The sequence below is a fragment of the Ambystoma mexicanum genome, chromosome 12 (assembly GCF_040938575.1).
Source record: "Ambystoma mexicanum isolate Mex_15411 chromosome 12, UKY_AmexF1_1, whole genome shotgun sequence".
In the NCBI taxonomy this organism is placed as follows: domain Eukaryota; kingdom Metazoa; phylum Chordata; class Amphibia; order Caudata; family Ambystomatidae; genus Ambystoma; species Ambystoma mexicanum.
In genome coordinates this window covers 147,888,386-147,912,223 of record NC_090936.1, presented here as the reverse complement: position 1 = coordinate 147,912,223, position 23,838 = coordinate 147,888,386, and the positions used below count along the sequence as shown (strand labels likewise).

The window sequence follows — 23,838 nt, the reverse complement described above, 5'->3', positions numbered from 1 at the left end:
GTGAACGAGCGCAAAAAGAAAATGACAGGTCTACAAAGAGTAAGTTGAGTGCACATAGCAAATTGGTGACAGCACCACAGGCAAGGGCAGACATTATGATTGCGGATGAGTGCGTAGACATAGATTTGGAAACAGTAAGTGTTTGATACTCCCACCCACGTACTAAGCTCACTTTCTCTGGGGGGTTCTGTAGTGATGATGATGAAGAATCATGTGGAGCATAGAGTGATGAAAGTGGAGAGGGTCTTAGCAAACTCTACATCACACGTACTGGTACAGGGTCGTCATGGGAATGCAGAACGAGGGAAGAGAAAACAGCCGGACAGGAAGGCACAAGCGCTCAGAGGGGAGATACACTACAGACAGTAACATTGTTGGCAACACACACGCACCATATGTCAACAGGCTCAGAGACCACCCCGGGGCGCAGGAGGGAGGGGCCGGCAATAGGGCACAACAAGGGCCACTCATACCAACGCGAGGAACACAGGGGAACAGCAGACACACATTATGCACGCAACCTCATAGACGACTTGTCCGACATGGAGGACGACACACAGGATATACAAACAACACAGCATAAACGCACACCAGAGGAAATGGGCGAATACACGCAGATGCCGTTATTGGAAAGGGGTGGGGCAAGGCCACAATATGTACCATGGAAGCATGCAGACAAGGAGAACATTAAATGCAGGCTACCTTCCTTAAGCGGAGGGGCGGGGAAGTGGATATATGAAATGGAAAAATTGACAGCGGGGCACAGGCTGGCAGTTGGTGACGTCAAAGGGCTCTTGATCTCAATTTTGGGCGACTCTGCAGATGCCATTTGGAAGAGGGCGTGGTGACAATCAGCAACACATCACACAACGGGTCGCCATTTGCAAATTGTAGACACGCGGCATGGCAGGCATTAAGAGTACAGTACCCTGACACATCAGACATAGAGGCGCTTACGTCACGCAAAATGCGTGAGGACGAGGATCCTGTTAATTTCATCCAAGAGATTCAGGAGAAGTGGCGCTTGGAAAAGCAGGAGCCGTGGGACAAAACACTAGCTGTATATTATCACATACTGATACAGGGGCCCCCAGAACCCGTGCAGAGGCAATTTGAAAAAATTGGTGGGGATGGAAGTGAAGGCATGGCCAGAGATACAATTAACTATAGTGCACCATTGTAGACTATGGCAAGCAAAGATGAAACAGAAAGAGGAAGACAGGAAGGCAGATGAGGCAAAATTGGCTCTGAAAAAACTATCGAAATATGCCCTAGAGGGAGCTCTCATAACCAGCCCCGCCCCGCCCCACCGGTACAACCACTCGCACAACAGCAACCAACCATACAACAAGGAGTACCCACGATGACCCAACAATTACCACCCCCGCCTCCATACACCGCACCACAACAATACGCACAACCTCTGGGGGGAGGATACACGACAATGGGCAACGGCTACATGAACAACTACAGAGGCAGAGGAGGTTCAACAGGGGGAGGGGTTTGGACCATCAGCAAACCAGCCAGGGGGCGGGATTCGAGGAAACTCCCAATACGGACAGCAAGGATATTTGGATAGCACAGGGGGATTCCCATGGCAAGCATGGGAACCGCCCACCTGCTGGACATGTGGGTTGGTAGGACATGTAGCACGCACATGCAGGGCAAGACCGGCACAACCGGGATGGGGTGAACAGGGTCAACAGGGCTACCAAGGGGGACCAAACAATTACTAGCAACAAGAAGCACAACAGACGGGTCAGGTGCAGATGGGACAGCAATGTACCATGCCACAACCATAGCCACAACAGCAATCACACATGATGCCCAAAGCACAACTATCACACCAACCCGTTCAACAACCGGCTCAACAGCAAATGATAACAGCACAACAACAACATGTCCACACAGTGCAACAACTAACACAATTGCAAGACGATTCACAACCACCCATGGACACAACGCTATTGATGACACAAATGGGGGGAGTAATGATCATGGGTCATAACCCCTACACAGGCAGCGGACAATCATTGTACCCCCAATAGGACAGCCCACAGACTTCCTTCTTGTGTCCCATCCTGGCGGTAAAACCAAACCCTGCGGATGAACCATGCATAAATGTGGCGATAGGTGACAAGACATTCTCTTTCCAAGTTGACACAGGAGCCACTAGATCCTGCATCAGGGAGGGGAAGTTCAAATTGTCAGCCGATGCCATGCACACTCAAGGATTTTCTTGGGCTCGAGGCGTGGTTCCATTTACTGATAACATCTCCTTATCTCAAAAAGAAGTATCTATCAGAGCACACCTAATTACTCAAAAACTAAATAACTATTTAGAGAAATGTTATTACATTTCTGGGTGCTGGGGAGGAATACACGCCCTGACACTGGAGCATGTGTTAAACATAAAACAAAAAGTGTCTAAACTTAAAGACACTCCCGTCCGCTGCACACCTTACAAGCTGAAACAAATCAGTCAAATTTCATAACATTTGTACTTTTATATATAGAAAGAATTGTCAATTTAGAACATAGGTAACAAAATATCTTCATAAAAGTACAGAAAAAAGGTATCAACTGACTTCCAATATGGCCAGCATGAAAAACAAATCAAACCAGACAAAAAAAGCGCACCTCTTCACCTCAGATTCAACGGCTCCTCTCCAATTCACACGTAACAGATCCGTTGGGATCTGTTACGTGTGAATTGGAGAGGAGCCGTTGAATCTGAGGTGAAGAGGTGCGCTTCTGGAATTGCATTATACATTTCTATAATCAGCAGGATGCTTTAGATTGGATGCGGGGTACTGGAAGTCCTGAATTTGGATTGGATTGGCTATTGATTTGCCTTAGAGTTCGGCAATCACATTTCACTTGTTCAGGACGGCAGGAGTATTCGCAGGGATCCTGGTTCTGTGTACGTCGTGCACAGACAGATGCACAGACAGAGAATCTATTTTCTTTGACAACATTCCCACTGTGAGATATTTTTGCTCCTGAAGAAGGGGATAGTCCCCGAAACGCGTAGAGCTTGAAGCTGCAGTTCAAAATTGGGAGCTTATTTTTTTGTCTGGTTTGATTTGTTTTTCATGCTGGCCATATTCGAAGTCAGTTGATACCTTTTTTCTGTACTTTTATGAAGATATTTTGTTACCTATGTTCTAAATTGACAATTCTTTCTATATATAAAAGTGCAAAGGTTATGAAATTTGACTGATTTATTTCAGCTTGTAAGGTGTGCAGGGGACGGCAGTGTCTTTAAGTTTAGACACTTTTTGTTTTAACATCTCCTTATCTGTCAGAGATCACAACTTATCTCTGCCCTTGTTATACTCAAAACAAGCACCAGTGAATATACTAGGGCGTGACTCATGAGCAGGCTGAACGTGACCATCTCCTTCACTGACAAAGGCATAATATGCTCCACACCAGACATACACATGCTTATGGCAAGACACATTCTTCAGGCTTATTGTGGCAAGACAGTAGCAAGAGCAGAACCACTGGACGCCAAGATCTTCCAATACGGGACATACATGGCAATAGCATGGCTACCAGGGATTTAGGGTAAAGTGTGGAGAAGACCAGCCGTCTACCTTTTCAGGCCAGCGATGCCTGCGGATGAGGGAGAAGGGGCAATAATATCAGTGGACATTGAAGGAATAGTAGCTAGGTAGGACTGGAACGCTGTTCCCGCTGTGGACGAGGAGGTCAAGGCATGCAGAGCAGTAATAGCACTGTCAAAAGGGTGTATATTAATGCAGTTGTCAGACGAGGAACTGTTCTCGGATAAAGGAGGAGATGGCGAGATGGTGTTCCAGATGAGTGTTTATGTCTAGTTAAAAGTGACATACAAGGAGGTAGCACAGAAAATGGCATTGGCACTAGAGGCACCCCTCCCAGCACCACCTGATTTTTGTGATGAAGACTTGGCTACTGTACCTGCCTCACTATGGACGACTAGTCCCTATGATGTAGGTTGCATAAAAAGCATTGGTGGAGTAAAGATAAAACTGAAAAAGGGAGCAATACAGCTCAGAGTCAGACAATACCCACTGTCAAAAGAAGCTGATGAAGGGATTTACGAGACAATAAGTGCCCTAATAGAGAGGGATATATTGGTACCATCAGAATCAGCATGCAACACTGTGGTGTACCCTGTGCGCAAGGCCAAGGGAGAGTATTAGCGTTTCATACAAGATTTAAGTCCTCTCAACAACATTGTAGAGGCAGAGTACCCGGTGGCAGCTAACCCTGCCACGATACTGTGCGGGATACCAGCAGAAGCATCATGATTTACTGTAATTGACCTCAACAATGCCTTCTTTTAAATACCACTACATCCAGAATCTCAAGACCTGACAAGTTTCACATACCGCAACACCAAATGGAAACACACAAGGCTACCCCAGGGATACTGCGAGTCACCATCCATTTTTAAGAGTTCTACAGATGGACCTGGGGAATGTTGAGCTTGAGGGCGCAATGTTGCAATATATAGATGACATCCTCATCTGCAGCACCACCGAAGAGGAGTACCGGAGGGACTCAGTGAAAATGCTCACAGTGTTGGCCGAGAAAGGGTACACGCTTGACAAAGAAAAACTGCAATATTGCCAGGAACAGGTCCTATACATAGGGCAGATAATATTGCAAAAAGTGCGGAACATTGCACCACAAAGAGCTCGGACAATAATGAATACACCACAACCACAGACGGTGCGAGAGTTACAGCAATTCCTTGGCCTGTGGAATTATCGCAGAGCATGGGTATTTGACTACAGCACATACACAGGAGCCCTGTTGGCAGCCCTGAAGGAAGCACAAAGAGAGGGGAGAAAGTTGGGGTGGACGAGAGAAATGACTGAAGCATTTAATGAATTAAAGGAGGCCATATCAACAGCACCAGTTTTGGGTGCTGCCAACTACAAACGGGAATTCTACATCTTTTTGCATTGTGATGGGGCAGTAATGAAAGCAGTACTCACCCAAAAAACAAGTATGGAACACAAACCTCTCACATTTTATATCGGGCACCTAGACCCAGTAATGATGGGACACTTCCTTGCAAACAACACCTGGCTGCTGCAGCATTTGCAGTAGAAAAGCCATCATCCATCACTATGGGGTGCTCTACAACACTGTATGTGGAACACGCACTCTTTGCAATTCTGCATAAACCAAAAAGCACACTCACTACCCAGAGGGCAACGGGATACGAGATAATTCTTTCAAGATCAGAACTGCAAATAGTTAGATGCAACAATGTTAACCAGCACAGTTCATAGCGGAGGATGTAACTGAGGGCAAACATGCTCATGATTGCACATATGCTATTGAATACTACTCATCCACTCGTAAGGTAGAGGAAGACGCCCTAGAGGGAGGTGATGTATTGTACATTGATGGGTCCTCAACCATTGATCAGAGTGATGGCATACGAAGAACAGGTGCAGCCGTAGTGCGATTAAGGGAGGACTGGACAAGCGAGCTGGTAAAATGTGTCAAATTGCCCCCGCAATATTCAGCACAAGCAGCAGAACTGGTAGCACTCATATTGGCCCCAGCAGAAAGTAACGGCAAAAGAGTAACAATATATTCTGACTGCCTATGTCACGTCTACAGTACACTCAGGATTAACAATATGGCTCTGAACGGGATTTAGAAGAGCAGACGGTAACCTGGTGCAACATGCTCGCCTCCTGGGTGAATTAATAGAAGTGATAACGTACCCACATGAACTAGCGCTGTTAAAATGACAGGCACACACAAATGGCGAAGATCAAATATCTAGAGGTAATGAAGCAGCAGACTTGCATGCAAAGCATGCTGCATATTTTGGCGAGATGTGGGACCTTAAAGAAAAACAAAAAGAGAGGGAGAGGGCAAGACGGATGATAATGAAATATGGCTACACACACCTACCCAAAACACAGATTATGGAATTACAGACGGCAGCCCCAATGGCAGAAAAAGAATTGTAGGTAAAAAGAGGATGTACAATGTCCCCAACAGATGCACTATGGAAACAAAATAACACATGAAAAGTAGTTATGCCCCTAGCCGTACTAGAAACAGCCCTGGCCCAACTGCACCACCCCACCCATACAGGAAAGGAGATTATTGCAGCACGAATAAAAGTCATGGTTCTGTCCCGAACTAAATGCACACGTTGCAAACTTCATCAGCAATTGCCTTACCTGCCTACAATTTACGGCCGGTCACACGTTATAAGTGATCAAAGGTACAATACCACGGCCTGAAGGACCCTTCCTAAACCTGCACATAGACTACGTCGATATGATCAATGTTTGCTAAGGCTACCGATACATGTTTGTGGTGGTATGTCCCTTCTCAAGGTGGATTGAGGCTGGCTCGTGCTCCCATGCCAACACACTTCGGGCAGCAACATTTCTGGTGAGGGAGGTGTTCCCGAGGTGGGGGGTTTGCAAAGTATTGAGGTCAGACAGCGGTCCACATTGCGCGAATGAACTATTCCAGCACATCACTGCGTTACTTGGGATCAAACACAAGTTTGCCTGTGCGTACCACCCTCAAGCCAACTGCGTCTGTGAACGCCTCAATGGCCTGTTAAAAGAATCCATCGCGAAAACACAGCATGCTACCAAGAAGAGTTGGCTCTACTGCCTTCCTCTAGCCTTGTTCGAGCTGTGTAACATGCCTAAGTCGGACCACCACCTCATGCCCCACGAGGTGGTGACTGGCCGCCAAATGCACCTTCCATTAACACCACCCACAAGAGCCATGTATGACTGTGAAGGAACAAATTATCGTTTTCGGACAAGAAATGTATGACTGTTACTTCTCTGGTAACTAGTGCCTCCTTTATCTCTCAACAGATTTGACGGACACAGGGCAGGTCAGAGAACGATCAACAGGAAACAACTAACAACAAGGACCAAACAGGACAGTGTGCGGTGAAAGAAGGGGACTCTGTGCTCCGCAGGAACTTTAATAGGAAATGGAACTCTCCTAGATTTACGGGGCCACACGTCATAGAAAAGGTGGCACCCAGGGCGGTAAAACCGATAAATAAAGACGTTTGAACACATATCCACGACATGAAGCCCTACAGAGCACCAACCTCGCCCCATTACAGCATCGACAGGGCCAACGCATCAGCAACCACAGCAACAGACAACGAAGAAAACACATCACAAGCATTAGATACCCCTAAAGCCCACCCTATGCTCAGGAGATCGCAGACACAAAATGTCCCCACTGAACTATTAATAGAGTTCTGATGCGAAGATGATATTGGAATAATTCAGAATGCAATAAAATCAATTATTGACAGTAATTAGCAAACAACAAATACTGATAGGGGTATCAGCAATATGCACCACACTGTGTAACACGTGCATGCTCTCTTCTCCTTTTGTCTCGCACATGCAGGTCTTGCGCATTGTCATGTTATATGCGACTATATGACAAAAGAACATTGATCATTGCCCAGGCTTAAATGTTGTTTCCCATTGACCATCCAGAAGCCTTGTCATACCAGTTCATGCACGGACTTAGAAGGCCAACTGATTCCCAGACCCAGACTGCCATGCGTTTATTAGAACGCCTTTATTCAATTAATTGTACTATCAGACGCACACCTCCACGTGGCCCTACCGGCCCTAAGAGACAGGGCGGCTAGGAGAATGTGGGAGGAGCTTTTCACATGAGCATTGAATGATTATTTGATCCGCAGGGCTTGAGTAACAAATACTAACAAACAACGCAACATTTTAGACAATTTCAGGCAGGCACCTATATCATCTCGACTCAAGAGCTGCAGGACGGCAGCAAAGGTAAGATCAACATGCCAGTGGTCGCAGCAATTGTAATTAAAGTATTGGGGGTATTTTTTACCACTGGGCTGATAACTGCCGCTGTCTGGCAGGCCTACTATGCTTTGCATGCACCCGCAACACCCAATACTAACATTCCCTTACTTCAGCTGCAAGGAGCACTGTGTCAGGTGGTATGAGTAGTACGGAACAAAAGGAAAGAAGAGGAAAATGTAGTCTTTCCATGATGTACATGGGGTCGACACATATCTTAAAGAATCAGCACATGTCTCTAACAACATGTGGTGTAAACACATGTTCAAAATTGGTAAAGATACGACAAAGAACAACTGTTAGGTATGCTCGTTGATTCCTGTATGCCATGAGCACCTCCCGAACATTTGTGGCCACTGAAGTACCAGCGCCCACAGCAGAGTGCCTCCTATATTTAGCGCTGTTTCAGACACGAGGATGATTCCAAGGTAGAATGGCAACACTAAGGTGGAAATCAAGGTCGACATACCTATACGAGGATAACTTTATTAAAACTTTACCTATGTTCAACAACTATTGGCAACTCACTGAAGGACTGTAGTACATAACAGATGGGCCAGACAAAGGAGAAACAAAAGAAGTGACACTGGCCTATCTGCCATGTAAATGGAGCGCAAGAGAGATAGGAGGTGAACCTGGGTGCTGGGAAAGACAGCTGATACTGATCTATGGCAAGGTGTATATAAAGAACGGATGGGTGGACGGAGTAGTGGGGAGCAAGATATAGACGTTGGCGAAATCTCCAGTAGTAACGGTACAAGAAGAAAACGACAAATGCTACAAAGAGTAGGCAGAGAGTTCGGGGCTGCTCACATGGCTGGATAAGGAGGAGGAGCCACTAACAATAATTCCCTTTGCATCCCCCACGCTTTACCAGCATGATGGAGTGGTTGCTGTAGGAGTGAACGAAGGATGCAAAAGAATAGTAAAGCTTCCTGAGGGGGCGCTGGAACAGCAGTACTAATGGACTACTATTAGGCCTGCGGGGCAAAAGCATATCACAGCCTACCTCATCATGGGGTGGAGTGTGTAGTTTGGTACACGTCAATGTACCATCCCTAGTAGTGCCACAGAAACACACGTCAAAATGGAAGACTTCCTGAAAATGGATGAAGGAGAAGGTCTCTGGGACAAATTGGCAGCCCATTGCAGAGGGTCACCCCCACAGGCAAGGAACTAACAAGAATAAAAAGACAAGGTGAACCTCTCACTGGAAATTACCTCTGGGGTAAATCAGAAACAGCCCTCGGCGACATCCCAGCACCTCACAGATTGTTCAGTAGAGCAGCCATGTTCTTTTCATCAATAATACATCCGAGGGTACAGGCGTATGCAAAATGGCTGCAGATAACCAGGTGGGAACTGATGATGACAATAAACTCCACAGTGAATGGATTCAACGCCATTAAAGAAGAATTGAGAGCAATACGAATGGTGGCCCTACAGAACAGGTACGTGTTGGACCTCCTCACTGCAATGGGAGGAGGAGTTTGTGCAAAAATTGGAAGTTCCTGCTGCACGCTCATTCCCGCAAATGATGAAGATAATGGCACACTATCTGAAGCAGTATCACAATTGGCAAAGATGCACACAAAGATGGAAGATGAAGCTAAAGGAACAGAAAAGGATGGAAGCTGGTTCTCATACCACTGGTCATGGATGCCATCAAGGCTAGCGGATGGCCTCAAGGTGTTAGCAGGATGTACAGTACTGGGACTGGCATCACTGATGGGAATAAAGTTATGGATGGCAAGATTAAAACGGACAGTAGAAGAAATGATCGGTATGCACATCCTTATGCCTGCAGTAGACAAACTACACAAAGACATCGTCCTCAAGGAACGTGAGCGGCTGCACCAGCAGATAGTGGAAGCAGACTTATACCCACCATCAATAAAGGTTGAAAATCCACGAAATCCGAAGTCGTAGGTTGAAAAATGGGTTTATTTTAATCCCGGTGGTGGATGTGTGCACATGTATTGGGCATTTGTAGATCATGTAAACCGCTACGGACACCAGGAGGGAATAACGAAGGTTTGGCACTTAGGGGATGACAAAAGAGTAGACAATTTTGTGGTCGATAAGTCGACCAGAGGGGGAGTGAAGAGGGGCAATGGGACAGTCCCTTCCCCCGACCCACGTACAAACTTTGGCCGACGACATCACGACCAAAGAACCCTGAGCCACACGAGTTCGTACCTCTGCCCACTGCCCCGGATGACAATGTACACCATGACCATGCTCCACCTGCGGAACCAAGCCGCATCCTGCCCAAAGCACAAAGTGGGAATCAAGACGGAGGTAGGACCGATCGGCTGGACCAACTTGACTAAATGATTCACAACCTAAGTTGCCATCATTAGAGATGACACGACGACATAGCCACACCAGACATAAATACATGTGCTGCCGCGCACCTGGATCAGTCACACACCAACCCACACGAAGAACACACTCAGTGCTATGTCTTAGTGGACCTTGTACACTCACAAACTTACTTCGTTATTATTTTTCACATAGCCCAGCAACCGCTTCGGAGAAACGCAAGACGCTGGAAGAGTTTGTGTACATGCTTGCAGAGGCTTCATGCTACTAACCCTGGAGATGGGACCCTACAAATGGACCGATGTACACGTAACCACACCGCACCCCACGCCCCCTCGCCTTATGGACCTTATGCCACAACCTGCAACCAAGCCGAAGTAGACCTCAGACCAGAATCGACAGGCCCAGAGCAGCTTATACAGAGCTACAAGGTGCTGAGCATGCAGAACAGCCCCTGGCTGGAGCCACCATAGCCAAGGTTGCGATGTTGCAATCCACATTCTGCGCTCTCCAAGCCAAGGTGACAACTGCCACTGCTGCGACTACCCAAAGCAAAATACAAATCAAATCCCTGTAATTCCGCCTCAGCCATGGTCTCGCAACACATGACCAGGCCGACCTGATACAATGGCAATTCCCGAATACTGAAGAAGCACTGGTGTCCCGCATCTGGGACTCCTCTCGCAACAAAGTCGTAACAACTCAGTCACAGGCGGCAAAGGGAAAGGACCGCTCTAATGGCAGTAGCAGGACCTGTCCATTGTCTTCCACAGACACATAGTCATACATTGTTGCCAGCACCAGGTACATTGCAGGCTGGGAACAACGATGGTCCCAGGCTTGGGGGATTGGGGGCTTCAGGGCACGGGGGCTAACCACTGACGACAATACCTCACAACCAATCACTAACTCTCTCCATGTATCATTTTCGTAGCAACAATTTTTAGGTACGAACCAAGCATACCACCTGACCTCTACTCCACCAATAACCCCATTCACTATATGGTCCTATAGTGAACCTACGACTCAGGGAACCAACCCGGAGTGGCGATAGGTTCGGGGACGAGCTTTCGCAGGTGACGCAAATTGTTATGTCAGTTAGGTACAAAATGGGCCTGCAAGCCCGATTAGGATGATAAGTTGCCTGGAACCTACACTCCTGGTATTTGTCCCTGCCTGTTTTCTTGTAGTAAACAGCAGTAACCAATGCTCTTGTGTGGCCCCGCTACTTCTTTGGGACGCGGAAGGAGTTAGGGCATTCCAAGAGCTGGAGGTCCGCGGACCCAGGGTACTATTCTGCCGACCACCAGAAATTCCCCTAACACTGCTGTTGTGGTCTTGGTTTATGTTTTGGATTTACTGCGCATTTTTTTACAACACTCAACTCCAAACTAATAGACAAACTTGCTCGGAGGGGAAGAAGAATTTTTAACAGGAAAGAGTTGTGAAATTGAGCAGTTGAGGGAAATGAAATAGGATTAGGTAAAGACTAGGGAGGAAGAGAGAGGAAATAACACCCACGGTTAGGGTATAGTTCACCAATGTAAGAACAGTGCCAGAGTAGTTGTCCCCTCTTCCTGCAAGCTTTCCTTCCACATATCAAGAGCACCACTATCTCCTCCTGCTGTAGTCTCCTCACTCATATCAAGACTGCCAAGAGGAAAAAATTAAGAAGGGTTGAGGAGCCCTAAGCCCTTCAGGAAAGATTCCAGGGGAAACCTGAAACCTTTGGGAAAGATTTACCCTGGGTTCAAGCAGGGAAAGTGAAACAAGTCAGGCCCAGCTTCAGGAGAGGAGACCTAGAACCTTTAGTTTGTCCTGGATTTTTGATTGAGTTACATTGCTACCCAGTTTATTTTTCCCTTAAACTGTAAAAGTTGCCTAATAAAACATGTTAAAAGTAGGTTTCTGAGCCAGTTAATTCCCATAACAAATGTGACACAAGCTAAAATGCTATAGATTGGAATGCTACCTAGATGAATTCTCGGTTTTGGCTCAACCATTCCCATACATTTTATTTATTTATTTTATTTGTTACACACCCAGACCCTTCGGTATCACGGCGAGGGTTACAGACAGCTTATAAAATATCTTATACAGTGTTACAATACAACAATTAGAATAACCATGGGACCGATAACTCTAGGAACAGTGTAGTTGCACGATTAACAAACAATGTGAATCTCACTAATGTTCTACATGTCTGGGAAGGTGAAAGTGGGAGGGCCTAGACCATCAGTATTGGTTAAACAACCTAGTTTTCAGTGATTTTTTTTTTTTAAACTGGGCATGGTTTCCTCATTTTTTATTCTAAGTGGTAGGGAATTCCAGAGGGTGGGGGCATCATTTTTTGTTGGCTCACATTATATTTTTTGTTTGCATGGAAGGGAACCAACATTTATGTAGCCGTAATTTATTTCTTTATTAAAATAATTGCTCTCGTTTACTTTGGCTGATTGTCGTAATAATGCTTCAGATTATAGAATATTTGGATACGGTGTAGTCAGTGTGAATTTCAAACTCTCTGTGAAACTTGTGGCTTTGGTACATTTCGGGGCATGGTAATGGCATATAACTTTGAGGGACTGTTTCCAGGCTATCCAGTGATAGTCGCCTGGGAAAAGGTTGCATGGGGTTGACATTTCCCCAAATTTTCACTCTCAAGAAAATCAAGCACTTTCCTCAAATATTCTAGTACTGAAGTATATAATAGTAATCAATACTCATCCTAGAATGTGTCACGATTATGCAACTGGCGCACCAATTGGCACACATCGTGGACTATTTGGGACTCAATTGTTTCCGTAATACTCCCTGAACAACACCTATTCATATTATTGTCTTTACTTTCCATTTACAAGGCGTTGGAACTTTTGTATTTACTTTTACAAACTACATGTCCCATAATGCACCTTGTGGCAGTTCCCATTTCCTGGCTATTCCTATACAGCAGTTCTAGCACTACAATCCCCAGAAGCCTTAGAGAACAGTGCAGCTTTTGCTTTCCCAGGACTAGCGAGGGCGGAGGCCAATTACATTCAGGTGTGCTGCTCCAGGTGCTGCTAATTAGCCTATTTCACCACAGGGCAGCTCAGTATTTAATCAGCTGCCTGCAGGAGCACAGGCCTCTTGCATTGAGCTTTCTACCAGCCCTTTGTTGCCCTGTCCCTTGGATATTTGTTGTGTCCTGTGACTTCCAGTTCCTGCTCTTGTCCCAGAGCCCTGTGCTTCCTGCCTTGCAGCTCTGCTTCTCAGCCCTCTCTCCCCTGCCTTTTGCCTGCACCTCTTTGCTTTCCATACTGCAGCCCTGCTTCCTAGTTTGCAGCCCTCTGTTCCCTGCTACAGCCCGCTTGCTCCCTTTCTTGTTTAAAGCCCTCTGTTTCCTGGCTACTGCTCCCTTGCTCTCTTCCTTGCCTGCACCCCTCTGTTCATGATTCCTGTCCTTGACTTCCTTGAGTCTTCAGTCTTCCCCTTTGGTTATTCACTTCAGTTGTACTGTTTCCTTAATTTCCCTCTGCTAGCTTTCTCTTGTCTTTCCAGTCCTGAGTTACTGTTCTTGATTCTCGTGTACAGTTTCCGGTCACCATTCCCTGCATTTAGATATTAGCTTTCTGCCCTTCCTTTCTTCCGGTTCCCTGTTCTGAACCTTGCTCTCTTTGACTTCCTTTTCCCTGGATATTTCTGTTCTTGTCTTCACTTGTGTTTTATGTAAAGCCTCTCTACAGAGTTTGACTGTTGGATTCCAGCAGGCAATCTCTGGCACTTCCCTTGTCGCGTTTCAGTGTTGTGCTTCGTGCCATTGTTTACAGTGTACTGGTTCCTGTTTCAGGAAGCAGTCATTGTTCGGTTCCTGCTGGACCTGTACAGGCTTCAGTCTTGTGAGTACTGTTACCTTGTTCGTGCCTTAGGGTTCAGGTACAGACACCCACTGCTGTTGCTCCCAGCCATGAGCATTCAGAGTGGGCCCCTGTAATAGCAATCTGTGAAGGCTGGAGTTTCCAAAGGTCTGTGTAACACTCTTTCCCCATTCTGCGTACACCCCAAGACGGAACCCAGCGTGTTTGTATCTTTGTATTTCCTGCCCCTTTTTGTTCACAGCCTCTGTTGCCTATTCTTTCCTGTCTACAGGACACCTTGTAGTCCAGCTTCTTGTGTGCCTTTCTCCTTTTAGCTTAGTGGGCACGCCTCTACCCTCAGGCCCTTCCTGACAATATGTGGGGAAGGCTTTTAGGGTTGCAGGGAAACAAAATCACCTACATGCCTACTTTTTCACAGGCAACATTTTCCCATAGAACTGTCTACAGTAGATAACAAGGCTAAGGCATTCAAAGCACAACGTTTGAATTCAAGTAGCACCCTTCTGGGTAAGATGGTTCCAGCAGTAATTCTGGGTAACTGCCTGTTTGCCGCCCTGATGAAGCCTGTCGTGGCAAACGCATTCAGGTTGTTTGCTGTTTGTGTACTGAGAACTTGACCAGGCAGTTGCAGGCAAGTGCTCTTTGCGGGTAGGTCTGACTCGTTTGAGTATGTCTGCTTTTCTCTCGGAAGGGCAGAGTGGAGCACCAAGAAATTATTATATTATGATCCAAGGCTGTATCCCAGTAGCCAATAAGGCCAAGTTGCAAGTATTGCATTCGTAACTTGCGGATTTTAATTGTTGAGCTTCATCTGCATAATAATTGAGCAAAGCAAATATAGCCACATAACTATGCAGAAAAAAAGCTAGCTTGCTTAAGAAAAGAAATTAAAAATGTGGAATTATTTTGTATTTATTGTTGATTTGTATGGCGCTCACTGTGACCCAACTGACTATATGATGAAAACAAATTGTGTGCCGTACTTTTTGGAAACAGTAGTGCGCTAGAACTCTCTGTTAACTGGGAATAGTGCTATTCGTGTGTCATGGACTGATCTACTGTATCCATCTGCTGCTGCACGTGTTTAATTTGTTTCTTGGTTTGCTCTTTTTCAAGTGTTAAATTGGTTATTGTTTCAGGATTACTTTCCTGGAGATCACACTATCCAAAATAAGTGAAACTGACCGAGCGGCTGGTGATGATAGAACTGTGCTGCAGGCGCTTGCCGAGTTCCTTGCCAGATGCTTCCAGGAGAATTGTAAAGCTGTGCTTAAATTGGTCTCGGCCACCAATATGGATGATGAGGTAATTGAGTATGAACTTTGACAATTTTTTAAGCAATCAACTTACCAAGGAAATTGTCATGACAGAATTGTACAGGATTGATCATGATGAAAGTGTTTTTTACGTCGTTCCCCCATTGATGATGTGGTTGTGAATGGTACGTTCCAATAAACCTTTATTTATTGGTTCATCATCACTTGTGCCATTGGATGCAGTGGGTCTTAACATAAACTTCCAGAAAGCAAAATGTAAAGGTAAACAATTGAAGTAAAAGGTGGAGCACCCTCTGTGAACTTGCATTTCCTCAGAGACAATGACATTTTGTTTTTAAAAAACAGTAACCCCGCCCCCCCCCCATAACAAAACATCAAACATAAAAAAACGACTATGGCTTAACATCAGATCCCTGGAGAACGTTGAATCAACGTCATAGTCCCTGCACCTCACAGTATATACCCCCATACACTTACAATATGGTGAAGCTTTTAAGCAAACCTGGTTTGTGAAATTGCTGTTCCTTATCTTTGACAAATTTGTGAAAGGGAAACCAAACTTTAAGAAACTTCTGGTATGTCCCGGTAGCTAGTGCACACAACTTCTCCATTGCCAAGATACCCACATTCTTGACACACCACCAGGCCAGTACTGGGCCCTCTTCAGTTTTCCAACCTTGGCCAGCGTCATTCAGGCCGCTGTCAACAGCTATGTGATGAGGGTCTCCGTGGCCCCACTTGCAGCATTTAGATGCTCTGCAATTGCCCCAAGCAGGATCACCGCCGGAGAATTGGGGAGTTACACCCCTGTTATCTTTTTGATATGTCCCAGTATTTTTTTCCAATATAATTTGGCTTTAGGGCAAGACCACCACATATGCCTGAGGTTGCCCACACCCTCACAAATCCTCCAGCATAGATGTGTGGACAGCGTATACATAAAACCATACACTTTTAACCTTGTGGTTCAATCTTTCAAGGTGTTCCTTTTTTTATTGGGCTTCGATTTCTCACCTTTCATTTAACCATATATGAAAAGGGTTTTTCCTTCCTACAGGGTGCTGTGATGGCAAAGTCTTGCCAATTGAATCACACAGTACTGTTTGTTCTGAAAACATAGGTCTTTTGCATGTCCGGTCCATACATACCTCGTATACATTCTACAGCATCCAGCAGATGTTTTGAAGCTGGCTCTCCTATATAATAAGTACACAAAAGTCCCCAGCAAGTAATTGTTTGAATCATACAAATATATGAAATTTAGTGTGCGAATGAAGCACAGAACTGTATTCAGGCAGTGGCCATATTGTAGAATTTTTATGGGCATACTATGGAATCTTTTCCTTTGCTTGGAAACATGGAATAACTGCTTTTTGCCAATGTTCCCATTGTTGAAATAGGGAGTGTAGCAAAGGAGTGTTGCTCCCAATCTAACTTGCACCAAACTGCTGAAATGTTTGCACCGCATCCAAAGAGAAGCAAATTAATGTTCAGGATATATGGTGGCAGCAACATCTCTCATTCTGTATTGTGGAGACAGCAAAACCAATACAAAAGGCCCTAGCATCAGTTTTACCCCAATTCACAAAATGAACAGTTTGGCAGCCAGTAATGCATTGCACTCCTTACCAATCCATTTGAACCAGAGCAAATTCAAGGAGAGTGGAAGATCAGTTGTATGTATGCCAATCCCTTACATTGGAGGTGCTGTCAAGCGGCTGCGACTGCAGTTGGTGCTTTACAAATCACTAATAATTAAATTAGACTTTGTATGGCGATTGCTAGGACATTGCAGACATAACACAAAAGCACATTCTCAGTGATTCCCATCCAATGACGATCTGATGAGGGAATGGGGACTGTCAAGAGACCATGCTTAGCAGCAACGAGCGAGGCCCAGCATTCAGAGCAAAGGTTGCGCCTTTCCCTCTTGCCTGCATACAACAGTGGTGAGGCTTCGTCTGAGGTATCCCGTCACGTTCTGGAGGCCACATGGTGCAAGGAAGGCACTAGAAATTCTAGAGAGCCGTAGGATTCGTACCCTCGGCTTGCAAAGCCATAGTAAGAGGAGGCACTATTATGGGACTGAAACCCTTAATCATATTCAAATCATTCAAGGGTTATCAATACATATTGTGCCTACTATTCTCCTGAGAGAAAGTGTTTTTTTCATTTTGAGCTTCGGAGGAGATGTGGCATTCCAAAGCAAACTGTTTAAGTGAGCCGTTCAGCTGAGTCTATTCACAGCACACATTGTTAATAGCAGAGATGTTGTTACTTTCTGTTCGTCAAATATTCACTTTATTTTTCAATATGCTGATTTCCAACTGTTTGAATCATGTTCATAGCAAATTTAAAGATAAGAGCCTAAATGGTCTCTCTATGTGCATAACCCCATTACTAAATATATATATCTTGAATGGGGTGCACTACTGCTTAATTTGGTCTTAATGTTTGTTTTGTAATCAAATATAAATAGTTAAGATGTGTTTCAGGTGCCGTGGGTATGTCCCGGCTACAAGGACAACATTCTAATGATATATGCCTCATCTAATAATTGACAAGTAACACAGTCACTCCTTTGAGGGATAATCCTCTGATTTGTACTCCTATGCTCAATACAAGAAAATAAATCAATATAATTCTTGAAATATTGAACAGCAAATTGAATTTTCTTTTTCTTTTTGTTCACTAATAACAAAAAATACCTTCTAAAGTATGTTTGTACAGATATTTTCATAATAAAGAAAAGAAAGTAATATACATTTCAAAAGAATCAACAAATACGGATCCATCGTTGATGAGCTATTTTTTAACCATACGTTAATCTGCCGAGTCAACAATTCTATAACACATAACAACAATTCAACATCAAGAAAGATGGTTTTTCCATTGAAATGCTCCCATATCCACGGTATGCAGTGATAAAATCGCGGCAAAAATGTCACCTGTACAAAAAATCGCAGCAAAAATACAGTGGTTTCACAAGTTAAAGGTGTACCCCATTACACCATTTAAGGGGACCGGGGGTTGCTGGGGTGTCCCCCGCTCCCCTTAAATGGTATTATGGGTCCAGGGGTGTCCCCCGCATCCTTTACATGGATTGTGGTGGCAAAACCACAGCCTTTTTGCCGTGATATTTTGTGTCCACGGCCATTTTTGCTGTGATTTGAACACATGGAACCATATCCACTACGCGTTTCGGGACACCCTGTCCCTTCATCAGGTGAGATGGTTATCTTTTTCAAATAATCTAAGAAATAGAAAGGGATAGGATTTAGACTAACGTGGTATCCTGGATGTTATGTTGATTGCATGTGTGAGTGATGAGGCTTGTGGAATGTTTCTGTGGAGTGTAGAGTGTTGGGGCACCTGGGAGTTCCACATGTTACAGTTGGGAATTGGAACTGGACAGGGAACCAGGGTGGAGGCCTGTGACTATCTCTCCTACTTTACTACCTGTACTATGGAACTTAAGAAGTAATAAAACATGTTTCCTTTTCCACTTACCTGGGTCAGCCTGGTTCCTGCTCCATGTGTATCACTGGCCCAGGGTACACCCTGCAGGAGGCAGGATACATCAACTAATATCCTTACAGAAATGTAGAGTATGCCAATGAGTTCCATCGACTAACTTGTATACTCCTGTGCTATCAAAAAAACGGCAATTGGAGAGCTGAAAATAACCAGATCTAGTCCTGTATAGTCAAATTCTACTCAACCACATATTCAATAATATCCAATGACCAAACCAGCAATTCAAATAAAACTAACCTTCCTCCTCTCAAGTCTCTTTCCAACATCCAATGCCGTAAACAAAATACCAAACCATACAGATATCAAAACCATGTTATCAATACAAGCTTCAGCTAATTCAATTGCTACTAGAACGCGCCCAAGTACACTTACTTGTAGAAGATGGCTTTGACAACAATGATTCAGTCACTCTTAACTCAGTTTCACCACAGTAATTTGTTCTGTGGTTAAAATAGATATACCCCGTTTTTAGCTTACTGTTAAATCAATAACACTAAACATAGTTCTCAAATTATTCAGAGGACTTATCCCCAACTACCGTACCTTTTTAAACAACATGCGTAGATGGTATGCCATGTATATGTATTAACAAGAATTTTTCAAAGGTCTGTAATCTTCACAAATTCTTCTTTAATAAGTTGCCCTACGCGTCTCGAGCTGGAATGCTCTTCATCAGCGGTTCACGTTTCTAACGTATAACTGTGGTATGATAAAGAACAGTAAAGTATAAATCTATCAACTTAAATTGAGCATGTAGAACCAAATGTACAAGTACACAAAGCTTTATGAATCACCTTCAAGGTACTGGGATTCAAGTTGTGTGGCTCAAAAAATCTATCCTGTGGATGTGGTCCAAAGGAACTTATCCAAAGAACTGAAAAAGAATGGGATGGACTAATGAAATAGTGCTAATGCTAAGCGTATATTGTTTAAGTCCTGGGTTGAGAAACACAACACTGTTTCTCGCTTCCCCAGGTTGTGTGTTGAGTGAACATAAAGAGGTCTTCTGGTTCCACGTGGTAGGAGAGACTAGTGCAAGGCAGGGAATCTTCCTTCTGTAAAGTAAGAACATGATTTTATGTTGAGTGGTCAATTCCACTTTTTAAATAACATGCTCAATGGGGGGGTTAGACCTACTCAAACACTTTAATGGCGTTCTGCATTCCGCTGTTTTGAATGCTGTGTTGGCGAAGTCCCTTGCCGTGAATTGAGGGACAAATTCAGGCAGCTGTATTATGACCCAATCGGTACGATCTATGAAACAAAGTTTCATATTAGTGGAGCTGGCCCGTATAGCATTATCTCAGTGCAAGTAGTAAAGTAAAGTAAACTTACCTTGGAGTTGAACTGAAGTAAGTGTTTTATTCATGCTTCCTCTAAGACAATACACATTTTGTTACACTTTTTTAATTATTTAGTCCATTGATCAAAGGTGTGCGGTGTACAACGGCAGTTTCCAATACCGTTACATTAAACGGGTTATTTGAATACTCAATTACAATAACATATTGTCCCAGGTATTCGAAATTAATGATATCATTTGTCATCCTTGGTTTCCAGAACATTAAATAAACACCCTTTTGTTCTGTACATTTCACAATCGATGATGTCTTTTGTCATTTTATGTTCCAACACATTAAGTAAATGCCAATGTATACATTTCACAGAAAACATGGCAGATCAAATTCAAGATGTATCCTTCTTGGACTTAAAGCTTCTAAGCGCTTTAACCAGAATATTTCTTTTTGATGAAGTAGGATGTTTGCATCCCCTCCTAGTTAGAGAACCTAACATGTTCTAGAATTATAAACCTCATCTGAACTATGGTATGTTGTGCTGACTAAAACTGTTGCGCTACTGGTGATTGGGTTTGTCGCATTCAGACGTTCGATTTGTGTTACGTCCACCTTATTTTAGCCTTTCTTGTTAAACAAACATAAAAGATGCCACATGGACATCTAATGCCGTAGATGACATTAGTGGAGTCACATGTAGATGTGTGTCTTGTTTCCATCTTTCTGCCATTATACGGATGATTAACATAATTACCTTTTATAACATTATGGCAATGCTGGTAGTTGTTACATGACAGTGTACCTTTGAAGGATGTTTTGTGTGGTTTGTGTGCAGCATATTCTGCCTGAATCAAATAGTTTCTCAGCGACTTACTTTTTCTATAAGCAAAAGTTGGAGTTTGTTCAAATAACTGTGTAAGATTAGGGTGTATTTTCAAGACATCCCAGTTCTCCAGCATGGGGTCTTGCATGGATTCACATGCTCATGAAGGTTCCCCGTTGCCAGGCTGGGAATCCTCGGTGCAAAAAAATAAAAAAGTTTCACTTTCACTTTAAAACTGTATTTCTCCTGTAAACCAATCACTGTCCTCTGGGTCATACTGCCCCCATCCACTGACATGCCTCTCCCTAATCCCCACCTCTGGCAGTCATCTTCAGATATTTACTGCACGCTTCAGTGTTGGAGTCCTTGAGTTTGCTCTCCAAACTATTTAGTACATTTTTCCAGATTTCTTCGCTGAAAAATGTGATTTTTGTGTCCAAGAGCCTGTGTGCTCTGTAAGTTATGGGCCGGCTACGGGGACCCATTGTCAGTGAAGTTTTGCGCCCCTCAAGGGTGAGGATTCATCGCAATTTCCAGAAGCCTATTTTGTGTCTACTTCATGCCATCCTACCAAATCTGAGGAGAAGAAGGGAAGGACCCTCTTCAGGCCCTGAGGGAAGACAAGCATCTGCAGTGTCTTTACTGCCTGAATACGGATCACAATGAGGAACGGTGTGAGATATGCCTGGGCTTCGAGATATGCCTGGGCTTCTCGAAGAATCCCAACAGGAAGGGCATAGCAAGCTGGTAGCATGGCTCAGTTCGAGCAAGGCCTCCGCCCATGCTCCGAGCAGGGGCATGCCTCACTCAGGACCGGCCAGTACAAAGAGTGCTCTTATAATACTTTGAGGTTGCCCCATCCATGGGGGTCCAAGATAAGGCCAAGAGCTGCAATTCCAAGTCCACCGGGTTGGCCCCTGCTGTGGGTCCCAGGTTGGATAGGCCACGATCACGATCACCGTCCGCCTCTATAGCCAGCCAGCCATCGAGCTCCTCCTCAAAGAGGAAGTCATCCACTCTAGCAAAGTTAAGGGAGAAATCAGACGGGCCTAGGCCGGAGGAAGAGAAGAAGGCTGCACAGCCCAACCAGGCTCCACAGGCCCAGCCTAAGTCCTCGTTGGCCACTTCGTCGAAATCTACTTTGATGACCACAGCAGTAGTGGGAGCCAATCCTACGAGTTTGGCTCCTCTAGGGCAGATGCTATCCCTGCCCCCACGACTCGGCACAGCCGCAGAGGCATCAGCGAAGGCTGCAAGTACCCCTCGAGGAGTAAAGACACTGGTCCAGTTCCCGGTTCAAGGCCCTCAGTGACAAAAAACAAGGGAGGGGGTGAGGAGGCCCTGAAACAGCCCTCCAAGGATGGCGTTCAACCCAATGATATTTCATCCACGGACGACCACGAGCAAGAGTCCGTCCATACGGTACAAGAGGACGAGGAAGACGATGACGGCACAGTTCCTAGCAATCCCTCGTTACATCCTCAGCCAAGAGTCATTTCTGTGTAAATTCTGTAGACTCACCACGCCTTAATGTCAGAGATTCAGCAGAGGTTTCCCCCAGCACCGGCACCCACGATGCCGCAGGCTCCTGATAAAGCCTCCATGTAAAAACAGAAAGCGTTATCCGACGCCTCCACATCAGCCTCCTCCACCACGTCGGGCCCCGACTCCTCCAGCTGACCCAGATACGGACATTTGAACGTTACGGCCAGGGGAACCGATGAAGATGAGGACTACGTCCTGGCGGATGATGGATCTCTGCATTTATATGTTCCTCATAGAATTTCTCATCAGACGAGGTGGGATTGTTCCACTCCATGATCTCCAGAGCCTCCGAGCTGTTCCAGCTAGCGCCTGAGGAAACCAAGAAAGAGGGTTGCTTGTATCAACAGTGAGAGTTCAAGAGGTACCTTTTTTGGATGACCTTTGGGAGGAGGGCCTGGCCCGCTGTCATGACCACTGTGAGGGGGCACACGTTGTGCCACAAGCAGGCTCCCACCAGAACCCTGAGGGCCTTAAAACCACTGCAAAAGGGCTCCTGGAGCCAGTCCTGGCGCCTTTGGTACCAGGCTCATATGTAGGAAGGAAGGGCTGTTCAAACTAGGTCCCATTTATGTACATGGGCCTTTAAATCCAACATGGAAGCACCCACACAGTCTAGTTCTAAGAACCAAGCCATGCAGTCTAATGTTTTGGGTGTGGCAGGCCAGGAACTACTTTCCCTGGTACTACTTTACCGGGGCTATATAAACCACACCCTGGCTGCAGAACACGCTTTGTGGTGTTCTGCAACCAGCAGCGTGACCCTCACTGTGTCCAGCTCCTGGTCTTCAGCATCTTCCTGTAATCCTGCAAGACCAAGAACAAGATTATTCTGTCTTACCTGAGAAAACACCATTCAGCACTCAGCATCTCAATTGGGCTGCAATCTGTGGAAACCGAGAGAAGAAACATCACTCACCTGTGAGTACTAGCTTAAGGACTTCCGGCAAACCGCTACCACAGCTGCTGTTCGAACATTGCGACCTGCAACAACGAGAAAGGGAAAAACAATATTCTCCAGCATGGGGTCTGGCATGGATTCACATGCTCATGAATATTCCCCGTCATCAGGCTGGGAATCCTCGGTAAAGAAAAAATCAGTTTGTTTCGTTTCTGAACTGTCTTTCTCCTAATAACCAATCACTGGTCTCTGGGTCATACTGCCCCCATGCAATGACTGCTCTCTACCTAAGCCCCTCCTCTGGTAGCCATCTTCGGATTTTTACCGCACGTTCAAGTGTTGGGAGTCCTCATGCTATAGCTCTTGAGCTTTTACTGCGTTTTAGCGATTTTTCAAAGAGTTTAATCTCATTTTTTCTGTCA

The 23,838-nt window shown here is 45.1% G+C and overlaps 1 protein-coding gene across 2 annotated transcripts in view; it reads left to right on the top strand.

Annotated features, from left to right (window-relative positions):
• Nucleotides 1–23,838, top strand: part of ATXN10 (ataxin 10) — a 1,945,293-nt gene that overhangs the window by 974,647 nt on the left and 946,808 nt on the right. For both annotated transcript variants that reach the window (XM_069628187.1, XM_069628188.1), the window contains one exon: nucleotides 15,181–15,346. In XM_069628187.1, coding sequence (XP_069484288.1) covers nucleotides 15,181–15,346 — 166 coding nt within the window. The remainder of the gene's footprint in view (nucleotides 1–15,180; nucleotides 15,347–23,838) is intronic.